Source organism: Clarias gariepinus, chromosome 25, assembly GCF_024256425.1.
Source record: "Clarias gariepinus isolate MV-2021 ecotype Netherlands chromosome 25, CGAR_prim_01v2, whole genome shotgun sequence".
NCBI lineage: Eukaryota > Metazoa > Chordata > Actinopteri > Siluriformes > Clariidae > Clarias > Clarias gariepinus.
The window spans coordinates 21155179-21171491 of record NC_071124.1 but is presented as its reverse complement, the minus strand read 5'-3'; the positions used below and the strand labels follow the sequence as shown (position 1 = coordinate 21171491).

Sequence of the window (16313 nt, the reverse complement as noted above, 5' to 3'; positions counted from 1 at the left end):
TTGAATTTCCCAAACCTCTGATCTGAACCTTTGAATTTCCCAATTCACTACCGCCACTCAAAATGTAAGATTATATTCTCACTCACTCACTTATCTTCTATACCGCTTTGTAATCCTGTATTCAGAGTCACAGGGACCTGGAGCCTATCCCAGGAGGCTTAGGGCACGAGGGAGGGTATACCCTGGCCAATCCATCACAGGGCACACACACACATACACACACTCACACATCCATTTACACACTACGGGCAACTTGGGAACGTCTATTAACCTTACCTACATGTCTTTGGAATGTGGGAGGAAACCGGAGTACTCAGAGGAAACCCACCAAGCACGGGGAGAACATGAAAACTCCATGCACACAGAGACGGGAATCGACCCCGGACCCTGGAGGTGCAAGGCGACTACACATGCCTAAAGCTTATATTGATGTATTTTAATAAAATTTAGTCCCTGCTTAGCCAATTTAGACCAGCTACCTCTGATCTTACCACTTAAGGTTTTTCTTTCTTTTTTTTCTTCAATAAGTTGTCCATACCTATTTCTCCAGTCTTTCTCAAAACATTCCATAATTTGAACTTTGTGATAAAGGTTACTCAACATATTGTGATGAGAATGGAAATACAGAATTTAGTATGATCTAGCTGTCTGTGGAAAAAGGCAAGCGGCATTATTAGAGACAACACACCTCAGCCACTCAAGTTGAAAATTATTCAGACTAAAAAACAGCTTGTTTCCCAAAGTCCAATAACTGCTGTGAATATGGTGTTCTTCTCTGGATTCTTAAATTTATTCATTTTTATTACTGCATCTTATCCAAAACAACTCCATTTAAAATCTCATCATGTATTTGAACAATTTATGGTCAAGGGCCCTACTCAAGGACCCAACAGTGGCAACTTGGTGGCATTGGTGTTTGAACCTGGGACCTTCTGAACAATGGGAAGCCTAGAGCCTATGACATTAGACTTTGGGCATGTGGTGGGGTACGTCCTAGAAAGGGTGCCAGGCCATTGCACACACATACACACACACACCCTCATTCACACACTGTCATGTCTTTGGTCTGTGAGAGGAAACTGGAGTACCTGGAGGAAACCCAGCCAACATGGGGAGAACATGTGAGTTGTGTTAGTAAGATAACGTAATTAAAAGGATGCCTGAGAAAGCAGAGTAGTAGTGGATCAGAGTGGAGTAGACCGGATCTCTGTATTTCCATCTCGCTATGAACCCAAAATGAAAATTACAAAGACAAATGCTTTGAACATAGCACAGCTAGTCCATCTGTGAGAAATGTTTAGATTGCAGAGGAATCACACTTAAATTCTCACACATTGTTCCCTCCTAGGGCTGCGTCCACCCCCTGCGTTCAGTCTCTCTCTGCTTTTGGATCAAAATCGTACAAATGGCTTGGTTTCAGTAACTACTTTTGACCTTAATGAGCAAGCATACGATATGGGATCCAATGAAAAACGTGTATTTCGTTTCCTCAGGAGCACCAAGATTATATTGAGTTGAGAAGGACATCAGTAGGTTTTTCGATTTTAAATTTTTAATACGGAGTTACGTACAAAATACAAATGGGTTTTGATGGATTCCGGTGAGTCACGGTTAAGTCTCAAGTCTCACAGCGGGTTGTATATACTGTTCGGATGTTCTATTTCATCCTTATCTAAAAGGTTAATATCTTTATTATGGCTGAATCCTTGCTGTCCGTCCATGATGACCTTGAACAAAATAATTCCTCGCAGCATGTTAAAATCTCACAGTGAATTAAAATTTTAGAAAACTAGTCGGCAGTTTGTTATAGCGATAGAATCATTTATTATCAGCATTAGTGTGTAGTTAGGATAACCCAACTAACCAGGAATTCTTTGGCTTGTAAAAATCACTGTTTATAATAATTTGCACACAAAAATTACTTTTAAACAATATTCATCAAACTGGGCTAAGCAGGATTTAGATTTCAGTTTCTGAGTTAAGAGCACTTTCTTACTGCTGGACCTTAAATAAACATTTATTCATTTATTCATCTCCTATATATCTATATTCTATATGTAGATGGTCATGGGGGCCTGAAGCCTGAGGCACGGTACATCCTGGACAAGGTGCCAATCTATCGCAGGGCACATACTACACTATGGGCAATTTGGGAATGCCAGTTAGCCTGATCTTCATGCCCATGGACAACTCAGTGGAAACCCGTCAAGCACAAGCGGAACATGCAAACTCTTAACACACAGACTCAAGGCGGGAATCAAACCCTCACTCCTGGAGGTGCAAGATCACAGTGACATACACTAAGACACTTAAGTAAATACTAGTAAATGTGTGTACATAATAATGTGCAACAATGAGCACCACAGCAACTACCGTTCGACAGCAATTTACCAAAATATTAAAGTGGAACTCTAAAATGGTACAAACAAACAAACAAGCAGAGAAGTCATTTAAAGAGTACAGTGCAATCTCGGATTGTGAGTAATGCGGTTTGCGATTGTACCGCAAGATGAGCAAAGATTTTTAATAAATTTTGACTTGGAAAATGAACAAGTCTTGGTTTGTGAGTACCGAGTATCATGTAGCACACATGCAATCGAGTGTCATTAGAGAGAGATTTCTTGTTTATTTTTCTGATAAACCAGTGTTTCCATTGTGTGAGTGGAGGTGGAGGAAGGGTAAATGTGCAAGACGAGAAGGGGGTTAGGGAAGCTTACTTTAGCTTCACACACATACACACACACACAAACACACACACACACACACACACACACAGAGCGCCTTCGCGCACAAACGGAAACACTTATCTGTCGGGATTTATTTTAACTTTTTTTAAAGTTAAAATGCAGGTAAATTTAAATTATTTTTACCTTATATTTCGTGTTAATTATTTTTATGCATTTATTTTTCTCTGCTGTGAAACAAATAATTTGAGTTTCCATTATTTCTTATGGGAAAATTCGATTTCACAAGAGTTTTGGAATACAAGCCCGCTTCCAGAACGAATTATGCTCATAATCCAAGGTTCCACTGAAAACTAAGATGTACATCACAGTAATAAAACAACAACAACAACAACAAAAAGTAACAGAGAAATAACAACACACCATAAGAGATAGGTGAAATGAGATGCTCCAAAGGTAACAATTTCGTTGGTTTGAGGTTGTATTCGCGACATGTGTTTGGGTCATTTGTTTAATGTTATCACAATGTCATTTTATCAAAGTCAATCTAACTTTATAAACAAGAATGTCTCGAGTACCATCACAACTATAATACAACGCTCATCCAACGTTAGGGTTACTGCTGGCAACTGCATGAAAATGAAAAGTGCTCCAACGTTCCAAAGCCTTGATATTATGTGACAAGTTTGTGACACATAAAACAGAATTTGGTGCATTAGTATCGAAGTCTTGTTGAGCTGCCAGAGACGCGTATTTCTCAATTTTTTTTTGATTCTGTCAAAATTGAGGCTTGTACTTGTAGACCTGTTCCCAGCACTGGCTCTCTCCCCTGAATCAAAATTAAAGTGTGTGATACAGGCTCTACACACTTTCTCATTCTGGTGTGGCTTTCCATTTTCTATATGTGCAGCAATCTAGTAAAAGGTGGTACCAATTATATTTTGATATTTTTCCTTTTATAGTGCATCTTGAAAAATTTGTATCTCATTAAATAGTTACATTTCATATGTTTTGACTTTTTTTTATTGATTACACATGAAGTGAAATATTTCAAGTCTTTTTTGTTTTAATTTTAATGATTATGGGTTACACACACACAATCATGCGAAAGACGGCTTACATGACTGTTGTCCAAAAGACGATCACAGACACAAAAGGTCATAGCTGGGTGTTAATAAGGCTGGCTGTTCAAATAAAACTAAGGGAAAGTTGATTGGAAAGGTAAAGTGTGTTAGAAAAAGTTGCACGAGCTTTAAAAAGATTGTCAAGCAAAGCAGAACTTCACAAGCTTCACAAGGAGTGGAGTGAGGCTGGTGTCAGTGCATCAAGAGCCACCACACACACATCTTCAGCAAATAGACTACAGAGACCGTTAAACCAAAGACATCAGAAGCATCTTACCTGAACTAAGGAAAAAAACAACTGTACCGTTGTACACTACTGTGCAAAAGTCTCGAGCCATCCCTCATTTTTTAAATATTTTATTATATAATTATTAATAATGTATTTCTTATATTTTCTTTATTTTTTATTTTTGTCAATCTTACAAAATGCTAGATTTATTTATTTTATATGGCAAGTTTTTAGCACTGATTTTCAGTCCTGTCCCTCTACCTGAGCAGTTTAAGCATAAAAACACATCTACTGTATCTTAAGGCAGGAACCAGTGAGAACAAGGTGCAGATGCTCAGGCCGGTGATTAGTATACTGGAGATGTTGAATGCTGAGTGTTTGAAACAGATGAGAGGGGAAATGAGGTTGCTGTTGGTTTTAAATGTTAAATAGTATCTTTAGGTACTTTATAGCCTGTTGCAGTAAAACATTGGTTTCCATTTCTCTATAGTACATCACTGAATTTAATTAGAGGCTTAAAACTTTAATATATCTAAAGACCATATATAGGGTGCAGTGGTAGCTCGGTGCATTAAAGCTGCGTTTTATATATATATATATATATTACTGCAGTTGAAATTGCCGAGTTGAACCTGATAACCCTTACGTATCTGGTGATGTATGCTCTGTTAAAGAGGACTTTCTTAGGCAGGCAGCTGGTGACATGCAGTATAATGTATTTATTTTTTTCCTGACATTATGATTTGCCAATTCTAAAACTGCAGTTTCTGCCCGGTTAAAATTAAATCTACACAAAGGTCCAAGCTTCAGATATCTATTCATTTCCTAGAGTGCACTGTAATGCTTAATTCGGTTTGCACCATTCCCCTGATACATTCCAGACTCTTTATTTTTTTCTTTCTTCTCATGGTTGCGCCGCCAAATGCACATTAATGATATAGCTACTTGTCACAATACTTGTCTCACGACAGTGAGGTAGATAAGGATGGTGAAAGCACATGGGAGGAGACAGATTTGGAATTACTGTCTTCTTGTCTTGTGTTTTGGAGTCATTTGTGCTGGTTATTGTGTTATTTGTCCAAGTCGCCTTCTTATGCAAGGTATTGTATATTGGAGGCTTCTAAGAATGCTTCTAGGAATTTTTTGCTGCAAACAGGGTAAATGTAAATGATTAGGTTTTTACCAGAAAGCCCAAAAACAGTTCTTAGATTGAATTATTTTTCTCAGTTAACTAATGAGGCAGTGAGGGAAGATTTCTTGTTTCTAAAGTTTAATTTTTGAGCCTAATTAGCTCTTATTCTTACATGCTTGTTAGACTTTTTTTTTTTTCATTATTATTATTTTAGCCTTACTCCTTCCTGGAGTCTTTTTCAATCTGGACTGCTCTCAGCCTTTTGTTTAATGAATTTGCTCGGTATTGAATTTACATTTTACTGACACTGTGAACATCCGTACCAATTTATGCCCCAGACTGGACTATAACATTATCCACTTTTTTTTCCTTCCTGTTAAGACTTGATATTTTCTCGCATAAAATATTGAAGTCTTATTCACGGCTCAGTGGTCTGTTTATGTGAAGATGCATTAAGCGCCACTTTACTGGAGCTGAAACTTTTTCATACTTCACAAGCGAACATATCTGAATTAATTTGGATGTTTGTGCCATGACTTTGTGACGACGCCAAAATGATTAAACTGTGGTCAATAATGTTGCAACCTAATCTGTTTGAAATTCTCTTTCTGACTCCGAGCCGACAATTGATCAGCATGCTGTGGTGTTCTCCCTCCATCTGGTCTCATCATCGTACACAATTTTGATCTCTGCTGAGTATTCTTAGATTTAAATGCACTCGTGTTTTAGAAATGGTGCCAAGGGCTGTAATTTATGACTGTGTGTTCCTACCACATGTCTTCATCAAGCTCAAAAAAATAAATAAATAAAAAAAAAGACTGAGTGACATAAAAGGCTCAAAGGCAGTAGATTTTGATTACAGTGAGAAAGCATCCCTGGGGAAAAGCAGCGTGACAAGACGCAGTACACCTCATCTGTTTATCTGAGAAAATGTAAAAAAAAAAAAAAAAAACCTAGAGAGAGAGATGGAAAGTGGATGAGAGCTCCTTAAGTCTGCATGCGTACCCGTCTGCATGCATTCTTAATTAACTGAAGCCCGAATCAGAGACAGTGAGGGTTCCTATAGAGACAGAGGCTTTTTCTATAGGCCTGTGCGAGGCATGTAAAGCAAGATTGGATTTAGTTTGTCTCAGTCTGATTCATCTTGCTTGAAGTTTTCTGTCACTTAATATCCCATGGCCTCTTTTCACATTCTCCACCACGATATTCCATTTTCACATAAACGTGCTCAAGCATTAGATATCTGATTAGGCTCCTAAGGCGTGCACAATCTTTATTCTCTTCTTATTCCACAGCGCTATTAAATTATCGAAAAAAAAGAGAGAGAGAGAGAGAGAGATGGTCAAAAGAGCTGTGGATTAATTTTCAGACGTCAGCTCTGACAGCAGCATCAGCCGTTATTCAAATCACGATTATATTAATGCGCTCATGCTAATACTTTATTTTTTACCATTTTTAATATTTACTATTTACTTTTTAATAATTTTTTTTTTATTAATCTAAGGCTAATAATAAAAAACAGATGTAAAACGACATAACAGTGTATTATTAATATTTGCTTTGTTTACACAGACAATATTTCAACAATCTGATTGAAATCATTCTGATTAGAGATCATCTTAACTGATTACGCGGACACTGATCTGATAAGATGTTTGTTTCCCTGTTCTTGCCCGCTGTGAAGGTTTAATCCGCCGGAAAATATATCAAAAGAAGAAAAAAAAAAACCAAGAATAAAAAGTAATAATATAAGATGAAGTAGAGCATCTTTTCTTATAAATCTCGTGTTATGATAACTGACTCATTATTGTCTATGATTGGTTGGATGCTTTACTACATGTGAGATGGTGAGACATTCAGTGGCTCTTCATCAGCCAAAGACCCACTGAATGAAAGTCCAGAGTAAAGACTGGCCGAATATTACCCCCATGTGGGGCAAATATGCTTACCGAATATTACCCCCATGTGGGGCAAATATGCACAAAAAAATACATGTATTCCAGCAAGTAGGAAGCAATCAGATCAAGTGTTAATATGACTGATACAGTGAATATAACCTCCCTGCCTCATGATGAATTGAACTAAGAAGGAACCAGGATAAAGTGTTATTATAAGTGACCTCGGCATACAAAGCATTTTCGGCATATGGGCGAAAGAACCAAGTCAAACCAAACGCCGGCAAAGTTGGATGAATGCCAGGGAGCCATCCGAGACGTGTTTGCGTCAGTGGAAAGCCAAGCGAAGCACGTTTTCGTTTTTATTTTTCTTGTTTTTTCACAGTTTGTGCAAAATTTAATAAAGACATAGTGTAGCATGATGGGCCCCAAGCATGTTAGTAAGGATGGTAACAAGAAGAAAAGCAGCCGGTGCCAAGAGGAATCATAAATTAAATGAAGTTTAATGTATATTGATTTCATATTTTACTAATAAATGTCTTTTCTAAATGTTTATATATAATAACAAAAATATAATTATAGTGTTGGAAATTGGTAATATTTTGGCTGGCTGGAACGGATTATCCGCCTTTACATTATTTCCTATGGGAAAAATGCGCTTACAATACGAATTTTCGCCTTAAGAACTTGCCTCGGGAACGGATTCAATTTATATGCAGAGGTACCGATTGAGGCGGTTACACTATGCATTTTTAATCTGATTGAACTATTAATCTGTTAATTAGTTGAATAGTAGTGTCAATACTTAAAAAACCCACCTGTTATTCATTTCAATTGAGAAAATAAAGAGCAGGTGGTGGGGGAACTTTTGTTTACAGCAGCTATAACCCAAGTGATAACATGAACGACTTGTTGTGCAATATGAGGAATAAAACCATCTGAAATTGGAATGTGATAGCGATCTGCTTCGCATTCAGAACCAGGCTGCTTGTACCGCCTCGTTTCTGATTGTCTTCCAATAACAGCATACCTTCTAGACTATTATTCCTTACTTATTCTCATCCTCATCTTGAACCGCTCCCTTTTCATCTCACTCCATCCCTATTCAATCAGTCACCTTTTTCTAATCCATTACCCTTGCTCAAAATTATTCACCTCGCTTTATGCACCTGTGTCTTCTTTCCTTTCACAGGCGCCGTCTGTTCTGAGATGGCATTCCTCCTTCATTGTCTTTTGCTTCTTCTGGTGCTTCTGCTCATATTACCCGTGTCCTGCATCGGATGTCCATCTGGCTGCCGGTGCTACAGCCTGACAGTGGAGTGCGGATCCATTGGACTCAAAGAGATACCGCGGGGAATCGCTCAAGGAACGCAGGTCATTGTTTGAAAACGTGCCAGGTTCTTACATAACACGATTATTCCCTAAATAGTGATATAATTCCATATTTAGGACCAGAGAAACCCCCTGTGCCTATTAGACACGAAGTGAAATTTATGAATGAAACAACAGATGTTGATCGAACTGCAGAAATAAAAGTCCAATAAAAGTAAACTGGATTACATGCATCAAAAGTATAATATGCAGTAAAAGGCCGGACATTGTAAAAAAAAATAAAAACTGCATAGCAAAAGTCTAATAAAAGACAGAACAAAAATAAAATGAAAGCAGAAAGCACCAGGAAAGATTGATGGCGGCGGAAGAACAAATTAAAAACGCACCAATCCACATCCTTTGGGCAGGAGAATCCAATTTCAAATTAAACTTTTAGAAATGCACAAATATTGGGTAGGAATCAGTACAATCATTTACATTTCATGCCATCTAATAATCAAAATATAATCCAAGAACAGTGTTTGCCTTTTCGTGTTGGTTTTTGAATTCTAATTAAAATTCTCTGCCAAACTCATTTCATATAAAATATTAATATCATTATATTATATTATATTATATTATATTATATTATATTATATTATATTATATTATATTATATTATATTTTATTTTATTTTATTTTATTTTATTTTATTATATAATATTCCCCTTCTGGGCATCACCCAGGCACACGAATATACAACTATCCTCCTTTACGGCTGTGCTTCGATTCCTTGCCTCTATACCCAACCATAACACCACAACACCCTTTACATATTCATAAGCTTCTTTACATAGATTACTCGGATAACCCGAGGAAACCTGTGCCATACAAATGAGCTGATGTTCCTCGCCTGCATTAATTTCTGCGGAAACAATACGAGAGAGAACGTGCAAGGGAAAGAGAGAGATGGTGAGCATGAGCAATCAAGTAAAGTAATGAATTATGCAATCGATATGGTGTTGATAAATGACTAAAGACAAGTCGAAAGGCCCATGCGAACTCAACACTGTTCATACTAAAAATAAAAAATTCTGATGCAAATGCTGCCTCTATCAATTGAGTTGTTTACGAGTAGCCGCACAGTGGAGACTCTGGGGAGAACGATTATGAAAGAGTCGATTCAGTGCCTCGAGCTTCGCATTGATCCAGTTCTCACTCACTGAAAGAAAGCTTCAACGTGATGAGCAAATATATATTTACATGTGTGTGTGTGTGTGTGTGTATGGGTTCTATTTTGTAACTGAGGTGTCACTCACTAAACAACCACTTAAAGATGAATTAAAATGCCTTGCAAGTTCTTCATAGGTTTTTTTTTTACAGTATATTGTCGTTCTGCAGCTCTAATCCGCAAACAACTAACAATCAAATATTTTTGTTCTAATCAGTCCATGCCCAGTCCAATTATTGGCAGCCTTTTAGCAAAAAAACAAGCAATTACGCATTTAATTCTTTTATCTTCAGTGAGCACTTTATCCTGGTTTAGGTAATGATGGATCAGGGGCCTTTAATCAGAGCTTGTGAAGCAGGAAGCAGGATCACCTAAAACATTAACAGACCACCACGGAACAACACTGAACTGAACAACATTGATCATCAATTATACACCAGTAAACCGGTGACAGGATCACGGGCACACAAAGCTTACAGTATATACGCCCGCGGAGACCAAAGGCCAGACAACCCTGTCCAATGGCAGGGAAAATCCAATGCAGCACAAAATGCAGGAAAAAAAGGCTGGCAACAATATAAAAAAGCCACCAGAGCACCTAGTGTACCATAGTCTGCCGTGAACAGAGCCATCAGGCGAAGAGCCCAAGTCAGCCAACACTGCCTCCAAACTCTTCAGATCCCAATCCGATCGAGCACCCATTGTGACCCCACAGAACCCAAAGGATCCACCACCAATGTCCTTGTACCAGACATCACAGCATACCCTCAGAAGCACTGCAGAGCCATGCCCCAATAGGCCAGGGTCACGCCATTCACACAGCCCTAGGGAACCCAAAAATCTATGTGGTTTTAAAGTTAATAGTTTTAAAGTTATGACTCACAGGTACATATTCTCCAGAGGAAGCCAGTCCATTTACACACTCATTCACATTTAATGAAACATCAGTCTAGCTATACCACTTTACATGTTTAGGTGGTGGGAGAAACCCAGAAAAAAACCTGACAGAAACCTACATAGACATGGTACTGTTAGAATACGCAAAATACCATACAGAGAGAACAATTTCAACTCTGGATTCGGGGAATCGTGAGGCAGAGGAAACAAAATGATTTTGCTGGTATTCTAAAGTAACAGTAATATTTTTTGCCATAGCATTTTTGCCCCACTTCACCAAGGATGGCAATAATTCTAGACAGCAATCTGTGATTTGAAAAAAAAAACCCCAACAAAACAAAACAAAAATACGTTGCTTGAATATTGCTCATTTCTTCTTTTACAGACTATCTTCCTGCAGGATAATGCCATTGGTCAGATCCGGGCAGAAGACCTGGCCGGTTTAGGAAGCCTGCACTACCTGTACCTGCAGAATAACAGCATCTCATCCTTGGAGGCCAGTGCCTTCGTGAGTCTGGGCCATCTTCTAGAGCTTGCGCTTAATGGCAATCGGCTCCACCTGATTGCCGCTGATGCCTTTCGTGGACTCGAGCACCTACGGATCCTTTACCTTGCAGGGAACCACATTAACCGACTAGAGGATTACACCTTTCGTGGTTTGCAGGTTTGTTTGTGTGTGCTTTCTATTCTGTTCTCATTTCTATATTATGTACGCTGTGCCGAATAATTTTCCAGTGAAGTGGAGTGCATTTAATGTGACAGCGTAAGACTGCAGATGGCTGTTCAACTGACCTGAAACAAAGTAGAAGCAGGAAGTGAGAACATCATGGTTTAATTTAGGTGGTGGTTGTACTGTTTGATGACAATGACGACGATGACGACAACGATGATGATGATGATGATGAACAATAATGTTTAAGCTAACATAAATGACATTTAAGAGGGTGCAGAGGATAACGTGATATTTTCTCTCCCAGCGTCTACAAGAGCTGCACCTACAGGAGAACACGATGGAGGTGTTAGATGAGCAGGCACTGATGGGCCTGTCTTCTTTGGCTCTGCTGGACCTCAGCAAGAATAACCTGCGTACCCTAAGCGCTGTCACTCTCCAACCTCTCATCAGCCTGCAGGTGCTGCGCATCACAGGTACCTTTGTAGACTCAAAAAAAAAAGGAACAGGGTCAAAGTGATGAAAAACCGGAATTACATAAAGGAGCAATATTAAATGTAAGAAAAAAGCAAGAAGGCCAAGAACGAAAGGTAATGAGGACATCGAGTTGCAAGGAAAATCTTGATTTGGGGTGGAATATTCTCCTTTAGGCTTTTTTATTGTTTACTTTTTCTTTAGATGAAGCATTCCTAATTACGCTGCATGTGGCCTTTTGAATATTTAGATAATTTACTTTCTCATAGTCATTGCTTTCTCATATCTTAGTTAAAACATGAAACTTTTACCCATTTCATTCCCTTCCTAATCAATCCTGATATTTCATCCTATACCTTTATCTCTTCCCCCTTTCCACTCTCTGTATGATTTGATTAGGTAATCCATGGCGTTGTGACTGTGCTCTTCACTGGCTCCGTAGCTGGATAAACACTGAGGGTCAGCGGCTGCTGAGCTCAGCTGACCGGAGGCTGTTGTGCTCTGAGCCACCACGCCTCTCGCACCTGAGCCTAGTCGAGGTCCCAGCTAACAGCCTGGTGTGTATCCCGCCTGCAGTGCAGCTCGAACCAAGGGAACTAAGTGTACGTTTGGGTGAGAGCATTCGTGTGTCCTGCCAGGCCTCAGGTTACCCGCAGCCTCAGGTCACCTGGAGGAAGGTGTCTTACGGTAGGACACAGTTGTCACCACGAGGTTTAGTGCAAGAGGAAGGAACAGATGGGGACAGCAGGAAGCCTGTGACAGCAAAGCCTGTAGGTAACGGGGGCAATGTGGGGAACCGTTCCCCAACAGAGGATGGTGGGGACAGGGAGAGCTTCGATCAAGACACAGGCAGTGGAATGCTGTTTTTGAGTAATGTAACAGTGGCACATGCAGGACGCTATGAGTGTGAGGCTTGGAATCCTGGAGGGGTTGCACGTGTGACCTTCAATCTTGCTGTGAATGTTTCATCCTCATCTTTGTCATCAGGTTGGCCACACCTGCACCCCTCTTCATCCTCGTCATCATCTTCTCATCACCGCCCATCCTTAGGGGATGTCAGTCAGGAACCGTTGTACGAGCTTGAGAGCATGGACTTCAGTGCCCTTGGCACAGCCACCCAAACAGCCATCGCTGTAGGTATCTCACTCCTGGCACTGACTGCCCTGCTGCTACTGTGCATGATCTACAGCCGCCACCGGCAGCGCCAGAAGGAAGATGGTGCCTACGGCAAAGAGGAGAGCATCCTCTATGTCAACGACTACTCTGATGGACCCACTACATTTGCACAGCTTGAGGAGTATCGGGATGAACGTGGCCATGAGATGTACGTGTTAAACCGGGCCAAGCCTGTGCTGCCTCCACCACCCACTTCTGGCCAGCACAGGGCACTACAGCCTAGAGAAGTGCTCCAGGGTCAAGGCACCCTAACCTCTACCATTGGACCTCGCAGAGCCCCAGCAGAGGGCATTGAGGGTCCACCACCAGACCCAGAAGGACTATTTATAAACCAGAGTCTGCTTTTTGACACACAGATCGCGTATGAGATTCATTGCTGAAGAAGACTAAAAGCAGATTGATCAGAGAAGGCTTTCCATAAGGCCAGGTATATAAAAGCTCTATGTGTATTGGACTTGAAGTCAGCCTGATGGGATCTCTGATTAGTTTGCCAATTTCTATTCTATATTTTGGTTAATGTTAGATAAACAGGATAAGCCGAAGATTGTTTCAAAAGGATAAAAGTGCTGGCTTACCTTGCACAGGACAATAAAGGATACAGAATTTTCTGTCGCCTGACATAATGCTTTAGAATTAAACTCCCAAAAATGCCTAGGGAGCAACAGTAATATTACCGCCTCACAGCTCAACGGTTTCCGTTTGATCTTGAGCATGGGTTACTGTCTATGCGCAGTTTATGTGCATGTTCCTCACATGTCCCTGGGGGTTTCCGCCCACCCTTCAAAATCATGCCAGGTGAATTGGCTGAACTAAATTGCCCCTAGGTGTTATTTAGTGTGTGAATGTGTATCTGTGTGGGTGCATGGTGCTTAATGATGGACTGGTCGTTTTGTCCTGCCTCATGCCCAGTGTTCTAGGATAGGTTCTGGATCCGGAGCAATCACGGCCATGCTAAAGCGGTTGCTAAAGATGAATGTTTTTTTTTTCTTTCTTTAGAGCCTGCCACATAAACATCTTGAATTTTCAGATGAACCCACTGATAAGAAGATATTTCATTTATTATTCACAAAGGGATGATGCTTGAGTACACTGACACACACTTGTGCTTTTCGGCATAGTGAGTAAAGTGGAAGGCCACTTTTTTATTCAGTTCAAACATTTTTTTTTTTCTGTTTCAGCCAGACAGTGTGAATAGTCCTGTCGTCTGTTCTCGCTGCCTATTCACATTATGTCTTCATATTTTTAGAGCCTTTTAGTTTTTCATTCCTCCTTCTATGTGACTTTGATGCACATTTCCTTGTATACGAGAAGACCAGTGAGTCACGGAGACAGAGACAGAATGAAGTTATGTCTGTGTTTGTGATAGCAACAAACTACTGGATTTAATGTCTTTAATTAGATTCCTCGCTCTTTCTCATACTCTTGACCTCTGTTTAAGTAACACTGTGAAAAATCAAAGTCCTAGACACTAGATTTCCTGATCGATTACCGACATCTCTACGATTGCATTGTGCTCTGTATGTCTCCAGATGGCATTTTGTATGATATTATAATATTGTTCTCTGGAGTGTAGGGTATTTTTGCTGCTTTTTCTTTTTAATCTTGCCAGGTTTGTACAGAAAAAGCCTAGTAATTACTTCAGGGTATAAAAACACTCATCACAGCTGGTGACAGCATCTGAAGGTGTTAAGCTTAAGCTCAGTACAATAATTTGAAGCAGTATGTATTTTTGTTTGCCAAATGTCCTATAAATGTGACGTTTATGTTTAGCTAAATAAAATCTGTTTTTTGGTCCGATTTTGGATATCTGGCTTTCTTTTGAGACACAGGTGAAAACAAATCTCATAGTACTACTGTACACCAATCAGTCATACCATTATGACCACCTGCCTAATATTGAGTTGGTTTTACCACCAAAACAGTATGTTCTGACACATTGGAACAAGCCTTAACCTTTTCAACAAATTGAGCTACAGCTATTGGATCGGACTAGACGGGCCAACCTTCAGTCCCCATGTGCATCGTGAGCCTTGGCCGCTCATGACCCTGTTGTCAGTTCACCGGTTTTCCTTCCATGAACCACTTTAGGTATGTCTTGACCACTGCAGACCAGGAACATCCCACAGGACCTGTCGTTATGGAGTTGCTCTAATTCAGTTGTCTAGTTTTTACAATCTGGCCCTGATCCAATAGAAGAGCTACTGTAGATCAAATTGCTGAAAAGGTTAATGCTGGTTCTGATAAAAAAGGTGTCAGATCACACAGTGCACTGCTGTCCTGGAGGGAATATTAGGCTGGCGGTCATTATGTTAGGACTGATTGGTGTATATGTACAGTATATGATAGAGAACACAAACAACCTAGGGTTGGGCTGTTATACAGTAAGAACATAATCAGTGCTGGTGTTTTATAATGCAGCCTAATGTATAACAGAGATACAGTTATCACTGCAAAGTTGATCATTTTTCTAAAAAAAAACACATCCCAATATATATACAGTAATTTCACATTTTATTTATCAGGAAGCAGCAAGCTGTTTATTGTTACATTTAATATTGTGAACTGTCAGAGTTTGTTCCATTTATCTCTTCTTCTACAGCAGCTATATACTGTGCTGTCATTCCTTCACTTTGTTCTGAAGTTAATTAAAACACACACGCACACGCAAACACACACACACACACACACACTGTAAAGTGCCATATGCTTTGTCCTGAAGAACTTTCTGTCATAAAAAAAAAAAAAAAACTTAGAAGAATCTCTGACTGTTACAATGCATTGACACTGGAGACTCCTTCCAAAATTTTAGTGCCTGTCAACCGATTCAAATTTTTTATCTAGTTAATCTCAGTCATAGTCTGTTTTTAAATACTCAGATTTACTTAGATTAGGAATGTGCAATGATGAAATAAAGAAATGAAAGACAAACTGGTTAGAGAAAACGGATTATGCAGTTTTTTTTTTTATCCTTTATGCTGCTTCCATCTAAAAGCTTTTTATGATGAAACTTGCTGTTCGCCACACCTGGTGATGTCATCTTATTATCTGCGTTTCATTTTACCCCGAGGGGCACATTACTCTGGAGTAGGGTCAGTCTGGACTCATCAGACCACATTGCTCCAAAGTCCAATATTTCTGTTCCCTAGCGACCTGAAACCTATCTTTCTGATTAGCCTCGCTAAAGGCTTGATTTGTGCTTCTGTGAAAAGTCTACACCGTAACGTAGCCATGCACTGTACCATGTGCCATACCCTACTGCATAGCCTGTACACCTCCCCAAAACATTGAACTACACATTGTGACAATACAAACCGCGACAACGGTGACTGGACCGCTACGGTAGCAAGGTATACCCTGACCAAAATTGAGCAGAAACTAGCAGGAGTCCTTGGTAATTATGTAATGTAACATTGGAACGATTTGTATGTGCTATGCTACAAGGAGTGCTAGATGGCAGCAAATTCTTGGCGAGAGATCAATGTCTACTGAT

The 16313-nt window shown here is 39.7% G+C and overlaps 1 protein-coding gene across 1 annotated transcript in view; it reads left to right on the top strand.

Moving 5' to 3' along the window:
- lrrc24 (leucine rich repeat containing 24) overlaps positions 1–14607 on the top strand; it is a 36045-nt gene extending 21438 nt beyond the window's left edge. Inside the window, exons 2-5 of the mRNA XM_053487227.1 lie at positions 8257–8438; positions 10889–11167; positions 11481–11649; positions 12047–14607. Of these exons, the coding sequence (XP_053343202.1) occupies positions 8274–8438; positions 10889–11167; positions 11481–11649; positions 12047–13203 (1770 nt within the window). The 5' untranslated portion in view covers positions 8257–8273 and the 3' untranslated portion in view covers positions 13204–14607. The remainder of the gene's footprint in view (positions 1–8256; positions 8439–10888; positions 11168–11480; positions 11650–12046) is intronic.
- The last annotated feature ends 1706 nt before the right edge of the window (positions 14608–16313 follow it).